The 16,731-nt window shown below is 43.9% G+C and overlaps 1 protein-coding gene and 1 long non-coding RNA gene across 4 annotated transcripts; one reads left to right on the forward strand and one right to left on the reverse strand.

Moving 5' to 3' along the window:
- The first annotated feature begins 12 nt into the window (after positions 1 to 12).
- MRPL30 (mitochondrial ribosomal protein L30) lies at positions 13 to 16,383 on the forward strand. Of its 3 annotated transcripts, none has more exons than XM_004752870.3 (6): positions 13 to 137; positions 4,900 to 4,977; positions 13,327 to 13,407; positions 15,657 to 15,803; positions 16,033 to 16,106; positions 16,186 to 16,383. In XM_004752870.3, exons 2-6 carry the CDS (start codon positions 4,927 to 4,929, stop codon positions 16,313 to 16,315), a joined length of 483 nt encoding a protein of 160 aa, XP_004752927.1. In that variant the 5' UTR covers positions 13 to 137; positions 4,900 to 4,926; the 3' UTR covers positions 16,316 to 16,383. The 3 variants fall into 3 exon arrangements, with proteins under 3 accessions (XP_004752927.1, XP_004752929.1, XP_004752928.1); XM_004752871.3 differs by lacking the exon at positions 13 to 137 and adding an exon at positions 159 to 446; XM_004752872.3 differs by lacking the exon at positions 13,327 to 13,407 and having other exon boundaries at positions 19 to 137.
- Positions 8,112 to 12,040, reverse strand: LOC123391365. The gene is made up of 2 exons (XR_006606019.1): positions 12,000 to 12,040; positions 8,112 to 8,162 (listed from the first exon to the last, which is right to left on the reverse strand). It is a non-coding gene; the product is annotated as an uncharacterized LOC123391365 (long non-coding RNA).
- Positions 16,384 to 16,731: the final 348 nt, after the last annotated feature.

Raw genomic sequence — 16,731 nt, forward strand, 5'->3', positions numbered from 1 at the left:
TTGCGCTCTTTTTTATGGCCCGTAAGTGGGCGGGACAAAGCCGGAACGAAAAGTGCGTGTTTTCGCCATCGGTGCGCGCTGTGACGGCTGGGGTTGAGTGTGGCGCTTCCTTTTCTTAACTGTTCACTTTTCACTCGGTGAGTAGGTTCGATTTGAACCAGATTGAGCGGTGGCTGGTGAGAGGGGAATGAGTGGAGGAAAGTTTTGCCTTTTTTCTTGGAGTTCGTAGGTGGGAACGCTAGGGAGATGCCGGTTGGTTTTCCTGTTGGATTCTGAGTTTGCGGGTCGCAGGAGCCTAACTGGCCCTGGGCCCATGTACTGTCCCACGGCCTCGCGAAAAGCCAGCGGTCGACCGGATGCCGTTTCCCAGTTCGCGAGCCCCTCGGTTTGTGGAGCCCGAGGGCCGGGCCGCCTAGGCGCGAGAGCTAGTGAGGAGGGGGGTTCAGGTTGGTTTGAGCAGTTTCTTTGCTTCTGTTTTACTATTTCGGTTTCCCACTGGGGGTCAGCGTAACTTGATTTTTGTTAATAAAGATAAAATCTTACCCAATTGCATTTTAGAAGGCAAAACTTCCAGGGTTGGCAGTTAAAAAATCTGCCGTTTTACCCAAAGCTGTCATTTTGCAACCCTGTTTTGATCACCACCTCGCCATAGCGGCCTGTTCTGTGTCCTTTTGCCAGGAGGCGCGGATGAGGAGGAGGACTGCCCATTACTTGATAGGCATGAGGAATTACAAGAAGAGACATTTATTGCCTTCAGAGATCTCGGTTTATTGAAAGGGATATTCTGTGTTGTGCATTTTCAGTTGTGTTTCCCCTCCATTTGTTGTTAAATAGATGTTTTTTTAATTAAAAAGCTATTCAGACATTAACTGGGATTGGAAAATCGCCTTGATAGCCTTCCCCGCAAGGGTATGTTAACATTTGCTTACCGATAGCCTTCCAGAGATTTTCTCTATATACACACATTCTTTTTTTTTTCTTTTTTTAATGGAAAAGGGATCATATTCCTCATGACGTATGTATTCTTCTTTTGCATCGGTGCAACAGAAGTTATTGTACAGTAGAAGATGGTATAGTTACTTCAAGGTCCAAGAGTTGTGTGCCTTATTATTAGCAATAATCTTTACTTTTTATTAGAACTTATAACTTTTGACTGTTACTCCTTCTGAAGTCGGTGAATTAAACTTAGTTCAACAAAAACCGATTGTGTGCCTAGTCCATGACATGTGCTGTTTTAGGTATATACTTGGGATACCTCTGTGAAGAGACAGGGCAGACCAAAAACAAAATAAAATATAAAAATTATTGTCCTTGTGGAATTAACATGTTTCTGGGTGGAGACAGACGGTAAACAACAAACCTAATAAACTGTGTTAGAAGAAAAGTGCTATGGAAAGAAAATCAAGGGAAGTAAAAAGTCTGACAATTTGGGGGTCCAACAGAATATTGAATAATGGAATAAGGGTAGGCCCCACTGAAAAAAGATTTGAGCCAAGAATTGAAGGAACTAAGAGAATTAAGTATGAATATCAGGAGCATTCCAGGAGAAAGAACAGCCTGTCCAAAGGAGCATGGCTGCCTGGCAACTTGGAGGACCTGTAAGGAGGCCAGTGTGTGTATTAATTAAGAGTGAATGGAGATGAAGTCCTAGAGGTGGGGGTTAAGGACTCGCTGTCACTCTCATGCATTAAAGCTTTTGGGTATTTAATAAATTAACTTTTTTATTTTAGAATAATTTTGGGTTTATGGGAAAGTTGTGAAGATAGTACAGAGTTCCTATATACCCCACACCTGATTTCCCCTTTTATTAGTATCTTACATTAGTATGGTACATATGTTATAATTGATGAATCACTACTGATGCATCATTAACCAAAGTTCATACTTCGTTCAGATTTCTTAGTGTTTACTAGATGTCCTTTAACTGTTGCAAAATCCCATTTAGTTGTCATGGCTCCTTAGACTCCTCTTGACTATGGTAGTATCTCACTTTCCTTGTTTTTGGTGACCTTGACAGTTTTAAGGCACTCAGGTATTTGACGAGGTACTGGTCAAGTATTTTTCACAATGTCCTTCAAATGGAGTTTGATGTTTTTCTCTCAGCCTGGTGTTAGGGGTTTTGGGAAAGAAAACCACAGACAAGAAGTGCCATTCTCATTCCATCGTATCAAGTGTGCATGCTATCAACTTGACTTTTATAACAGTTGATATTAACCATGATCACCTGGCAGACATAGTGTTTGTGAGGTTCCTCTAGTACAATGTTATTTTCCCCCTTTCTATACTGTACTTGGGGAGCAAGTTATTAAGCATAGCTTATACTTAAGAGATGAGTGGTTTTTCTCCACCTGTTTGAGAGGGAAGTATCTGCATAAGTTATTTGAAATTCTCTAAGGGAGATTTGTTCTCTCCCATTAATTTACTTCTTCATTTATATGAGTATGGAAATGGTTATTTTATAGTTTGGATTATAAGCCAATACTTTGTTACTTACTTTGTTGCTCATATTGGTCCAGCTTTAGCCACTGGAAGCTCTTTTCCTATGTCCCTTTGACATGGTCCAATCATTTTGATTTTCTGATTGGTTCCTTTCTAGTGCTACAAGATGCCCTTGTTTGTATATTTCCTGCTGTAGCCCTCCAATCAGCCATTTTATCTTTTATTAGAGAATGCCAAGATCAGGGTGCTGGGTATGCTCATTGCTACTGGGATGCCATTGCTTTTTGGTCTTTTTTAGCTAACAGCTAACCCACATGTACATACGTGCCTGTGATTATTTCTTTATCCATCACTATATTTAACTAAACATGAGCTCAAACTCTAATCTGTGTCATTGGATCACATGTATTTATTCTGGCTTTTTCCTCTTGTTTATATGTTACTTCTTAATCCAATGGTGAGAAAGGCTGGCTCACTGGAAGGTTTTGAGAAAAGGAGTTGACATGATCTGATTTAGGATTTTATTTTATTTTATTTTATTTATTTATTTATTTTAAAGACTTTATTTATTTATTTGACAGACAGAGATCACAAGTAGGCAGAGAGGCAGGCAGAGAAAGAGGAAGGGAAGCGGGCTCCCTCCCGAGCAGGGAGAGAGCCTGATGCGGGGCTCGATTCCAGGACCCTGGGATCATGACCTGAGCTGAAGGCAGAGGCTTTACCACTTAGCCACCCAGGTGCCCCTCTGATTTAGGATTTTAATTAGATGATTGCTGCCATGGAGAAGAGATCTTAGGGAAGTTAGAGTGGAAGCCAGAAGGCCATTGAGGAGGCTTTTGTTGACATTTAAGTGATAAGAAAAAAAGTAACAAAGTGTGAAGCCGGATGAGTTGGATTAGTATATTGTTTAACTTGGGAGGAAGTATGGTAAAGTAAATACTTTTTCATAACCTATTTGATTGAAGGGTGGGAGGATTAAATAAGCATCGCTTCTAAGGAAAATTAAGCATCTCTTCTAAGAGCCTTGATACAAAATATATATATAAACAACCAGCCAAGCAGTGGCTGATGATTTGAACTAGATGCTGATTTGAACTAGAAATTGATATTCTGTGTGATAGTGTTAGAGGTCTGAAGTAGGAATGACAGTCAAGGTATTTTGATGTACTTCTGAATTCTGAGTTGAGCAGATCATAGCTCTAACCCATTATTTGATTCAGACATTCAGAAACAAACACTGGATGCTTACTGTTCATCAGATACTGTGCTAGATACTGAGAGTAGAAAGTGAACAAGACAAAATTCTGCTTTTATGGTTCTAAGGATTTGGTAGTTAACTCTTCTAAAACTGAATACGTAATTAATTTAGAGAGACTGGTTCAGTAGCTAAAAATTTTTCTGAAGTCTGGCTCTTTTAATGGGACACCTTGCATTGACTCCCACAACTTCATTGCTTTGTCCACATCACAGGAAAGACTTGCAGAGCTTGAATGAGTCAGAATCTGGTGGATTCACTGAAATACAGCATTATATCCTATTTTGGTGTGTTAGAGTATTCTTATTACGGTTTTGTAATAAGAATGAGAAAAGGAGTTGACATGATAATGTCAACTAATAATTTAATGTTTTTGTTATAGTAAAAGCTACCATTTATTGAGGGCTTCTTATGTGCTAGATACTGTTTTAGGAGTTTTAGAATAACTCATTTGCAAGTTAGGTATTATATTCTTTCTTTTGGGAAAAAATTGAAGCACACAATTTAAATAACCTATCCAAAATATACATGTACTTCATAAACCTAATCTTCTCTGTTTTCAGTATATATCAGTATAGTAGTTGTAACTATTTGTGTCTAAATTAACATAACTTCACATCATAGAAATTTAAGAATAGTTTAAAAATACAAATAAGCAAAAAAGGAAGTTATGGTTTGCTTTTTATCAGAAAGGGGTTATGATTTAGTGAAAATGCACTGGACTAGGAACTAGAATTGGGCTCCAGACCATATACTCCTTGGATTGCTGGATGCCCTTGGGTAAATGATTGATATTTCATTTTCCACACAAGAAGATTGTTCATTCTAGTTGTAGGAGTCAGGATTTCTTCAGTCCCTTCTAGCCCTTCCATTTTCTGATTCTATAACAAAGCATTCTTTGTGCTCATTGTTGAAGAATATTTTTAAATAATAATAACCTCCTTTACCCATTTTTGTTGAGTCAGCTTAGGTTCTAACTCATCTGGCAAAAATGGGATGTGGTTAATGTATAGTTATTACCTATGGTTTTGCTGAACTCCAAGTAACATATTTGTTATAACTTAATTCTTACCTTTATTTTATTAAAATAATAAGATTTCACTGTGAAACTTAAATCAAGTTTATAATTAACTTGATTTCCAAGTTAATTAACTGTCAATTTCCAAGACGCATTTGACCCATGGATCTATTTCTGCTTGTCGTAGCCTCAGAAGAAAACCGTCACCACACTCATGGCGGGGATTTTGTGCTCAATAGTTCAGAGGCCCCCAGGCAGACTCCAAGTAAGTGTTCAAGTTCTCTCTCTCTCTTTGTTTTTTAATTCCTTAATAACTGTTTCTTTCTCTTTTGTAATTAACAAAACAGGCAAGTTAAACTGCACAAGTTCCTATATATATATATTAATGTTGAGGGTCAGTTTTATTTATGATTTATCTGCTGTTTTATCACTAAGGAATTGACATCACAAAAGGTCTTTTCCTAGAGAACATGCTGGTAAAAAATGTCCAATGTTGATTTCCCCTTAATCTTTTTAAAAGTTTAAGGGTTTATTGTCTTCAGTTATGAAAACATTGTGTTTTCAATCATAGAAAAATAAAAAACTATGGAAGAGCAGAAAGAAGAAATGTACTCTCCAGAAACCATTTATGCGTATATTTTCATGTATTTCCTTCTAGTCTTTCTTACAGAAATTAAGCAGCTCAGCCTAATCTGTTCATGAGGGCCAGAGTCTAGATACAGGTGTGCTGCTGGCTATAGATAATAATGTTAGGTGCTTTACATACATTACCTTAACCTTAGGTTAGTGTAAGGACCTATTTAGAAACTGTCCCTGTTCCCCTTCCCCAAAGGGATTTACTTGGAGACAAGTCCCGGAAACCAGCTTCAGGTAACAAAGCCCAGATACAAAGGGGGGTCAGGCCAGGTGGAGACATCCCATCAGTGGGGGTTGCATACTGTCTCCCTGGTTACCAAGGAGTATTGGCGGCGCCCTTTGGGCACCAATCCCAGTCAAGGTGTAATAGGCTGGTTCAAATGTCTACTAGGGTAAATTGTAATTCAGTTGGTCACCTGACATCACTGTGGAGTTTCCTGTGTGTGTTACAATCTCATCGGCCACCTGTGCGTGGCCAGGCCCGACCGCATGGCCTTTGTCCTTAAAAGCTAGTCTGAAACAGAAGGGTCGCCCTCTCTTGTAAGAGGTGCAGCCCCGAACATTTGGTTAGATTCTTGATGCTTGGCTCGAAATAAAGCTTTGCTTGACCTTCGCTTTGTATCAGTCTCGCTCCTTTAATCATGGACCCATTATTGGGGCATAACAATTAGTCCTGTGGTGTTAGTATTATTTCCTTTTGAAATAGCTGAGGCAGTTGATTCTCTGAGAGGATAAGTGTCTCATTTCTTACAGATGATAAGCGCAGAATCAGAATTAGAAGCCCATATTTTTCCTTTCCATCTCTCATTCACTCCTACTTACTCTTTAATTATGTATGGGTCTCTGCAGGACAGAGAAGGCATGAAGAGAGTGAATATTGCCCATCCAGAGAGGAGTTTCCAGATATGAAGCATTGGCAGTGAATCCTTTCACTTGAGCCAATTGAAAGCAACAGGACTGAAGATTGCTGAAGGGGAAAAAGAGATAGGAACTAGGAGTGATTGTAAAGTTTTTTCTGGCGAGATAAACACAACACCAGGCAGAGTGGGTGCAAGGCAAGATTTATTAAAAACGCTCTCCGGCGAAGTTTCAGGGCTCAGGAGAAGGGGAGCCAGGAAAGTTGCGCCGGGAGGAGGTGGGCACCCTCGGGCGAGGTTCCGCCACTCTGGAAAGCAGAGTGGCGGAAGTCGCACCCAAGGCAGGGAGGAGGGGGCTTTTAAGGGGTCTCGGAGGAAGCTCAGGGGTCTTTTGGAAGTTTCCCTTATTTGGATATCCCGCCTGCTCATCGGGATCCCATTGGTCCACAGGAGCCCGGGGCGGGGGTCTCAGATTCCTGCTTGGGCCTTTGTTCTCCTGTCCGAGCTCAGGTCTTGTGGCGGGAACTTACGCCATCTTTGGTAGCCCCCTTCCTGCCAGCCCAACATTCCGACCTTTTGCTTAATATAATGGTGTCAGGGGCGTTGACTCGGTTCTGGCTACTTCCTGCTGACAGGGGGCGTCGTCGTAGGGGTAGTCGGAAGTGGGCAGGCGAGAGTAGGGCTGGAGGAGGAGTTGATTGACAGATACTCAGGCAAGTTCTTGTAGGCGACCCTGCAAGTACCGGAAAAGACAGGGAGCAACTGAGATTAGGAGGAGGATTATGCTTACAGGTCCCGCCAGAGGGAGCTGCCAGGTTACCCAGTTGTAGGGGTCCAGGCCCCAGGAGGATGTGTCTCGCCACTGTGCTTGGATCCGATCCCTGAGTTCTTTGATCCTGGAGGTAACTATATGATTGGTTAACAAAGTAACAACATTCTTCATTTAATAATAGGCAGGTCCCCCCCTTTTTCGGTGGTCAGAAGGTCTAAGGCCCGTCGGTTCTGTAGAGCTAAGGCTGCCAGGCTGGTGACTTGCGTCTGTAGGGCTGTGAGGGAGTCAGCAACCCGTTCCGTGTCATCATTCAGGGCTTGGGAGAGTTTGTAAGAAAAAGTCTATGGAGGTTCCTATCCCCGCTGTTCCAGTTGCCACCCCTGTGGCTATTCCTGCCCCTGTTATGAATGGGAGGTGGGCAGCCCTTCCTCCATGGTGTTGGGGAAATAGGATGGACAGCAGCTGGGATTCAGAGTAGATGGTGGTAGGAGATAGTAGAATGAATATACAGCCCAGGGAGTCATTAGTGGTCAGGCAGCGATAGATCCCTGAGGGCACAAGAGAAATATTCCCGAGGGAGTACAGTACAGGAGGGAGGAGTTAGTGATATGGCAGCTGCGGTGGTAAGGGAGGACACATTAATAATAGGTATGTTTCCCCCGATGGGGCCCATATGGACCGTATTATTTGTGGCCCTGAAGTTGGGGAGTGGCCAGTCAATAGGGTGGGGTATCCCTACGACAAGGAGTGAGGTAAGGTAGATAGGATAAAAGAGGTGGGGAAATGGCTGGAGGGCTGTGATTTCTAAGAAAGGGCCGGATGTATAGTAATTCAAATGGGCTTAAGCCTGAAGACCCGCGGGGCGTAGCCAGGAGTCTGGTGAGAGCCATAGGCAGAAGTGTAGGCCAGGAAAGACGGGTTTCTAGAGTAGGTTTGGTGAGTTGGGCTTTGAGCAGCCCATTGGCCTTTTCTACCTTACCAATGACTGTGGGTGGTATGGGATGTGAAGTTTCCAGGTTATGTTGAGGCTCTCAGCTACCTGTTGGGTTACACTGGAGATGAAGGCAGGTCCGTTGTCCGACTGGAGGGTCTGGGGCAATCCGAACCTCGGGATGATGCGCTCGATGAGTATTGTAGCCACTACGTCTGCTGTTTCCTGGGCGATGAGGTATGCTTCGATCCAGCCTGTGAATGAATTTTATGGCAAGGCATGGGAGTGAAGTCCAGGTGTCAGTCTTCCCCCGGCTGATGACCTCGGAGCTGTTGGTTAGGCCCTGGTCTGCAGATTCCTCCTTGTGAATTCACAGCAGAACAGGTTTTGCAAGCCCTGTGGACAACTTCGATTACCTTAGATAAGGAAGGATGATAGAACAATGGCTGAAGAAATTAGTGGAGAGCCTATGGGCCACTATGGAGGGATTGGTGGATGTCAGTAATCAAGGTGTGCACCAGATTGCCTGGCAGGGCAATCCTGTCCTGGATGTAGATCCACCCCTTATCTGGCAAGGGTGTAGGCAGTAAAGTTGCAGGGTTTAAGCGGGGAGAGGTAGAGAGAGAGAGATGCGGGTTCTCTAGGAATAGCAGATGGAATAGCTGGAGACGAGGAGTCAGATGGGCCAGGGATCGGTGGCTAAGGACTGTGAGTCAGCAGAAGAGTAGACCGTGATGGGCTGCCCTAAGGTCATGTTGAGGGCCTTAGAGGGGGGTACTTGATATCCCTTGGCCCCCAGAAAGTTAAGTAGGGTGGAGGTGTCGTCTTGGGAGACCGAGAGGGAGGGGCTGCAGAGGAGGAGGTCATCCACATCTGTAGGAGAGTCCTGGCCTTAAGGACGCACTGCTGTTAAGTCTGTAGGCCTGGCCGACAATGTGAGGGCTGTCCCTGAACCCCTGGGGTAGAACAGTCCAAGTTAATTGTCCCGAAGCATGCGTGTCAGGATCCTCCCAGGTGAAGGCAAAAAGAAAATAGGAATCAGGGTGCAAGGGGACGGTGAAAAAAGCGTCCTTGAGCTCCAGTACAGTAAAGTGAGAGGTGTTTTTGGGGGAACGCGAGACAGTAGGGTTAGGAACGACTGGGTGGAGGGGGACCACGACCTCGTTGATAAGCCTAAGGTCTTGTACCAGTCGATAAGCCCCTGAGGGCTTGCGTACTGGGAGGATGGGGGGTGTTACAGGGGGAAATGATGGGGATCAGGAGTCCCTGACGTTAAAGCCGTTCTATGATAGTTTCAGGCCCTGGAGGTGGGCTAAGGAAATAGGGAACTGAGCTTGAGGGAAACTTAGAGTTATCCTTAAGCTGTACTTGAACCGGGGTAAGGTGGGAAGCAATGATGGGTTCTGAGGTGTCCCACACCTGAGGGTCTACAGTAGGTAGGTCATCTGGAGTGGGGGTCGAGGGAGTGGAGAGGTGTAGGATGAGACGGGTTGAGGTGGATAGAGGGGAGGAAGGGGAGAGGCAGATAGTTGCCCTTAGTTTCTGGAGAATGTCCCTACCCAGTAGAGGGACCAGGCAGGAAGGAATCATAGGAACGAGTGGGGGAAGGGAAACCCATCCAGGCTACAGGTAAGGGGAAGGGTCACCCTAGGATTGGAGGAGGTCCCATCGATCCCCATAACAGTAATTGGTGAGGTTCGAGTAAGTCCCGAGTAGGAAGGCAGAACAGAGTAGGTAGCCCCCGTGTCCAGCAAAAAAGAGATGGACTTACCCGCTACCTGGAGCATAACCCTGGGCTCGGCCTGGGTGAGAGGGGTGGCTGAGTCTGGGCTTCGTCAGTCGTCCTCCAATCCAAGCAGTTGAAAGGCCAGACTTACTATCTCGGGGGGTCCCCCACGTTGAGGCGTCGAAGATACCCCGAGGTTAGGGCAGTCGGATTTCCAGTGGCCCATCAAATGGCATTGAGGGCAAGGCCGAGTTGGCGGCTTTGGATTGGGGCACTCACGAGCCCAATGTCCCTCGGCCCTGCATTTGAAACAGGCCCCCCGACGGGGGTGCGATTGGTTTCCCCTCTCTGCTGGCTCCCAGAGCTGGCCGGCCGCAGGGCTGCTACCAAGGCTTGGGTCTGCAACTGAACCTTTTGCTGGAGTCTGGCTTGTCGTTTAAGCTCAGCCGCCTCCTCACGGGAATTAAAGACCTTAAATGCCATTTTCACCAAGTCAGAAATGGGGGTCTGAGGGTCCTCCTCAGCCTTCTTTAACTTTCTCTGTATATCCGGTGCCGATTGAGAGATAAAATGAGTAGCCAGTACCGTGGCCCCCCGCAGGAGAGGCAGGGTCCAAGCGAGTGTACTGGGTTAAAAGTTAGGTCAACTGGTTAAGAAACCTGGTGGGGTTGTCGTAGGGGCCTGGACAATATCCCTAATCTTGTCGTAATTAACGGCCTTATTAGAGGCTGCCCTCATGCCGGCTATGAGACACTGGACCATGCGGTCGCGGTGCCAGTGGCCATCTTGGCCATCCTGATAATCCCAACCTGGTTCTACAGCTGGGACCGCCCGGGCTCCAGCATCAGTGAGCTGGACCTGATCCGCGTGCTCCTGGGCAGCAGCCTGGATGGGTTCCCTCTCCTCTATGGTGAGGGTGGTGGTCTGGACCACATGTAAATCATGCCAGGTGAGGTCATAGGCTTGGGCCAGATACTGGAATTCTTTAATGTAGTTATCAGAACTGGCCGAAAAGGAGCCCAAACGTTTCTCAATTTGGGAAAGGTCCTGTAGAGAGAAGGGCGCATGAACTCAAACTTCCTCAGCTCCAGCAACCTCCCTTGGGGGTCAGACTAACTCAGCGGGGGGGCTTTCGAGCCCTAGTGCGGCTGGAGCCACACAGACACATTCACGCAGTCAGGCACTCTTCAGATTCAAACAGATTGGACACCCTCCCCTTTGGGTATCCCTGGCTAATGGGAGGTGATCAGTCTCCCCTTCCATTCTTTACGAAAGCATCTAGCTCAAACAGTAGCCCTGCGGCTGTTACAAACAGAATTCAATTAAGCACAAAAGGTGTTTACCAACAGATTTCAAAAGCGTAAACCTAGTTCTGGCGACCAGCGCTCGGGTATTTTATCCCATTCTGTTAAAGGTTACCAAAGACTTTGAATGCTACCTTAAGAATGACCCATTAAAACTCTGAGACACAAGTAACCAGCAGTTCTAGTCATCTCTTTGCTAGCAGATTTTAACAAATAACAAGAGCCTATTTGACCTTCAGTAAGCTTTGATTGGAGTTTCCCGTTTACTGCGGATAAATTTGTCAGGAGTTCGGATAGGAGTGGGAGGGGGAGAAGGAGGGGTAGACGAGAGCGCTGGTTCAGAAATCCTGAATTTAAGGGACCTTGGGGTGAAGGATCGCGGTAAAGAGGAGGAGGAGGAGGAACCAGAGGCCCTCTTGTCAGTGGATGGGTGAAGCTCTCCGGGGGGTTCAGAGAGAGGAGACGGGGAGGAGAGGTCCGAGTCTTTGGGAGCAGTGGGTGGCAGGGTAGGGGGAGGGGAGAGCGGGCCAAGAGGACCTGTGAGGTGGAGCAGTGAGAGCAGAGGAAGGGGCGAGAGTGCAGAGTCCAGAAAGCTGGACATAAGGGACCTTGGCCCATCTGCCTTGGTGCCTGCCGAGGTTATTTAGGTCCATGAAAGTCTGATAGTTAAACGTGCCTTCCGGAGGCCATTGGGACTGATTGTCTAATCGGTATTGTGGCCAAGCGACAGTACAGTAACGTCGTTTTCGCAGGTCCTGGTCCAGTTCCAGGGTTTTAAGATTGGCCAGCAGGCCTAAAAAACACCCCCGGGATGTTTTAGGGTCGAATTTGGATTGGGAGGTCCCCACGATTCGTTGCCGGGCAACCCGAGGGCTGGAGGAAGGCGTCCCCTCGTCCACCACTGGGTTGCGGAAAAACTGTGTCGACTGCCGTAGAGGTTAGGACGTCTCCCAGCCTCTCGGAGTCACGGAGGTCACCTGGTGACCGGCGGGGTCCACCCTGACGCGGCCGCGATTAGGGCAGGGCTTTCCGGAAGGAGGCGCGGAATCGGGGAAACTCACCACAGCTTCGGAAGTGGCGTTCGGAAAGGCAGGTCCGGTTCAGCCAGGGAAAGGAGAGAGCCTCCATACTGTGTGGGGGCTCAATCTCCTTTCCGGGTGCCGGCACCAAATGTAAAGTTTTTTCTGGCGAGATAAACACAACACCAGGCAGAGTGGGTGCAAGGCAAGATTTATTAAAAACGCTCTCCGGCGAAGTTTCAGGGCTCAGGAGAAGGGGAGCCAGGAAAGTTGCGCCGGGAGGAGGTGGGCACCCTCGGGCGAGGTTCCGCCACTCTGGAAAGCAGAGTGGCGGAAGTCGCACCCAAGGCAGGGAGGAGGGGGCTTTTAAGGGGTCTCGGAGGAAGCTCAGGGGTCTTTTGGAAGTTTCCCTTATTTGGATATCCCGCCTGCTCATCGGGATCCCATTGGTCCACAGGAGCCTGGGGCGGGGGTCTCAGATTCCTGCTTGGGCCTTTGTTCTCCTGTCCGAGCTCAGGTCTTGTGGCGGGAACTTACGCCATCTTTGGTAGCCCCCTTCCTGCCAGCCCAACAGTGATGACATTATAGGGATTAGAAAGAAAACGATAAACTCATTTCTTTTTACAGAGTATTGTTGAAGATTATTATTCCACATTGTATAGAGCAGGAGTTGGAAACCACCGTCTGCAGATTGAATTCAATCCACCACCTACTTCTGTAAATCAGGCTTTATTGGAAGTAGCCACGCCCACTTATTTACATACTGTTCCGGGTTGCTTTTGTCCCCCATTAGCAGAGTTGAGACTTGGCAGTGGAAACCATGCAGCCCCAAAGCTGGAAATAACTTCCTGTTTGATCCTTTACAGAAAAATATTGCACCCCTGGTCAGGAAGTCTCTATTTCACTCATATGTGGAATTTAAGTTACAGAACAGAAGAACATAGGGGAAATGAGAAAAGAGGGGCAAACCAGAAAACAGACTCTTAACTCTAGAGAACAAACTGAGGGTTACTGGAGGGGAGGGGTTGGGCTAAATGGGTGATGGGAATTAAGGAGGACACTTGCAGTGTGTACCAGCTGTTGTAAGTAAGTGAGGAATCACTAAATTCTACACCTGAAACTAAGAGTACACTATGTTAACAAACTGGAATTTAAATAAAATCTTGGAAAAAAAAACAGAAAATCTGTATGTGCTTTTTGCTTTCTAATGTTAGTGGTAAGATGAATATATTCTTTCAGCTAAGGGGCTGAGATAAATGTTTGATAATTATAGGTTAGGTAAAAACAGACTTGTCACCTAAAAATTGGTAGGTATGGATTTCTGCACTAGACTGAGTTCTTTAAAGAAATGTTTTATATCATGTTTTAGATGATGACAAAAGGTATGGAGTCTCTTATTTACATGGATTGGATTCGTCACAAATTTACCAAGTCAAGAATTCCAGATAAAGTAAGAATAAGGGTTGGGAGAAGGGGGTGAACGTTACTATTTTTTTAGCAGGTGATGTTTTAAAAGGTACCTGCTTTTGTAATATTGAAAACTTTTATGTTAAGTAATTTGTGGAGGTTGGTGGTAGGGTAGAGTTTAAATAAAACATGGTAAAATTTATCTAAATAATGATTTTTTTTTATCTTTTTAAATGTACTACTTGCCTTTGTAGTAGTAGGTTTTTATCATTCTGGAATCTCTTTATTCCTGCTTATGGTTTTTTGCCTTAATATTTTGTGTTTTCATATTACCATTGTCCTCAGAAAACAGTGAGTCTTCTTCCTGCTCAGACATATGGTGGCTCTGTGTTCACTTCTATATCGAATATTGCAACTTGGGATCTTTGAGTTTTCTCTGCTAGATTTATCTGTACATACCATTCTTTAGGAAAATACAAGCTACATTGCTTTTCGTGTTTTTTTTTCCTACATTAGCCATATAGAACCACTTGATTTTCCCAGGTATTCCATGCTCTTTACACTGTTTCTTTCTTTCTTCTCTCCTTCTCTTTGGGATGCCTGCCCCATCCTCTGTCTTCCACCATTCTTCTCACCCTGGGTCTCTTCAAAACACCTAGAAAATCCAAACAAGCAATAACAACTGAAAAGCATACTTAATCCCACCTACCACAGCTACCACATCCTTTTCTGTTTTATATTTTTAAAGATATGAATCCTCTCATGTATAATGTTTTTCTAGTTGCTTTCTTCATTTAGCAATATAGTGGGAACCTCTTAGCAGATAAGTTTCTGCAATATTATTTTCATGATTGAATTATATGCCCCTTTTTTTGACAGAGAGAGACATAGTGAGCGAGGAAACACAAGCAGGGGGAGTGGAAGGGAGAGAAGCAGGCTTCCTGCTGATCAGGGAGCCCGATGCGGGGCTTAATCCCAGGACCCTGGGATTGTGGCCTGAGCCAAAGGCAGATGCTTAACGACTGAGCCACCCAGGTGCCCCTGAATTATACGCTTTTTGATTAAAGTGCCATCTTTTGTGCTTGTGATCCCCAGGAGTTATAATTCTTAATCTAGTATCTTTGAAACCTTTACAGGTACCTAAGTGTGTGTGTGTGTGTATAACATGATTTCTTAGAATCAGTATTTATGTAATGTATCATAAATACAAACCTGTGTATTTTGGTACAGATGAAACAAATCCAAGAGCCTAATACAGGGGTGCCTGGGTGGCTTAGTTAAGTGTCTGACTTTGGTTCAGGTCATGATTCTGGGGTCCTGGGGCTTCAGTCCTGTGTCATGCAGGGGGTCTGCATCTCTTTCCCTCTTCCCTTTCTTTCTGCTCATGCTCTCTATCTCTTCTTTTTCTCTCAAATAAATAAAATCTTTTTTTAAAAAAATCCTATTACACATGGTTGTATGGATTTTATTTTTTATTATTATTTTTTTGTTTAAGAATGTTTTGTGGCCATTCTTCAAAGTTAGTAGCTGCTAAGATAGTAGACCTTATTTTAATGGCAGCATTGTATCCTATTGGATACATCATTATTTAGTTGTATCATATTTTGTTCGGTTTTGTTATTGTTAGTTTTAGTTTTATTTAGAATGTATACATTGTAATTCATACAGTTATCCTATGAGGAACATGGATGTGACCTTTAAATTTTTCAGTATTACAAATAGTATTACCATATACGTCCTTATTCAGTACATTTTATGTACGTAGGGAAGTTTTCCATAGGATAGCTTACTGGAACTTTTTGATTCTTAGAGAATCAGTTCTGTGGACCCATTTCTAATCCTTCATAGGGAATCATTTGTACTCTCCTGGTGCTTTGTACATACTTTTTAATGATCCTCATGTGTTACTGTTATTGTAGGCTTATCTTTGTTCCCCTGCTTGAATAGGGTGGAGGATGCAGCTGTGCTGAGCTTTTTTAGTGCTAATACAGTCTCCAGGCATTTGAACTTTTTAGTGTCCTTTGATTGCTCCTGCTTCAATCTTAAAGCAATCTTTTGTGCGATATTTTTTTCAGAATATGAAATTATTAGACTTAGTCTATCTAAGTAATCAAATGGGTATAAATGTTCAGTTTGAGGCTAGGATTACAGAAAGATTTGGGATGAGATCATTATGTAGTCATTTTTTTTTTTTAAGAAAAAAAAGATACTTAGACACATAGATACATAGAAGTTGAAATACATACATATATAGAAGTTGAAAATTTACCATTTATAATTTTTCCTTCTTAGGTATTTCAGCCTTCACCTGCAGATCATGAAAAATATGGTGGGGATCCACAGCATCCTCATAAACTGCATATTGTTACCAGAATAAAAAGTACAAAAAGACGTCCATATTGGGAAAAAGATACAATAAAGATGCTTGGACTAGAAAAAGTACGCAACTATTTAAGTCATCTTATGAGAGGTTTAAATTTGCTTTAAAGTTTATAATTCTTAAACTTTAAGGTGTATTTTTACTATTTCTTTTGTTTAAATATATTATTTAGTGTAATTTATTTGAAACTTTGATTTAGACATAATAGGCCTTCATTTTCACATTTTGCTGAAATATGGGACCATCTGTTCTGAATCCAATCCATTACATGGTTTCCTTTCTTTGTAGGCACATACTCCTCAAGTTCACAAGAATATCCCTTCAGTGAATGCAAAACTGAAAGTGGTTAAACATTTGATAAGGTTTGTTGTTTGCTACTTCAGCATTTTTTAAAAAATGTGTTACCTGGTATAATTCTAAAAGCATTTCTTTATGATATAGGATCAAGCCCCTGAAGTTACCCCAAGGACTTCCAGCAGAGGAGGACATGTCCAACACGTGCCTCAAGAGCACTGGGGAATTAGTGCGGTGGCATCTAAACCCCATAAACCAAGAAGCAGTTAAGTCCTAAGGCTGGAGCAGTTTCATATTAAGAAATGTAAATCATTGTGTTCTCATTAAAATATATTTTAAATACTAGTCCTTTTCACTGGCTAAACATGGTGTGATTCTTCCTTATATAGGCTTGAGATTCAGTGCAGAGGACTGTAGTGGAAGGGAGGGGAAACTGAAGGGAAAGAAATCAGGGAGACAACCCATGAGACTCTTAACTCTAAGAAACAAATGGAGGGTTGCTGGGAGGGAGCTGGGTAGGGAATGGGGTAACTGGGTGATGGGCATTAAGGGGGGGCATGTGATGTAATGAGCCACTGGTGTTATATGCAGCTGATGAAGAACTGAACTCTGCATCTGTACATCAATGACGTACTGTATGTTGGCTAATGGAATTTAAATTTTATTTTATTTATTTTTTTTAAAAGATTTTCT

Source organism: Mustela putorius, unplaced genomic scaffold (assembly GCF_011764305.1).
Source record: "Mustela putorius furo isolate JIRA1106 unplaced genomic scaffold, ASM1176430v1.1 tig00000224_pilon_pilon_pilon, whole genome shotgun sequence".
NCBI classification, from domain to species: domain Eukaryota; kingdom Metazoa; phylum Chordata; class Mammalia; order Carnivora; family Mustelidae; genus Mustela; species Mustela putorius.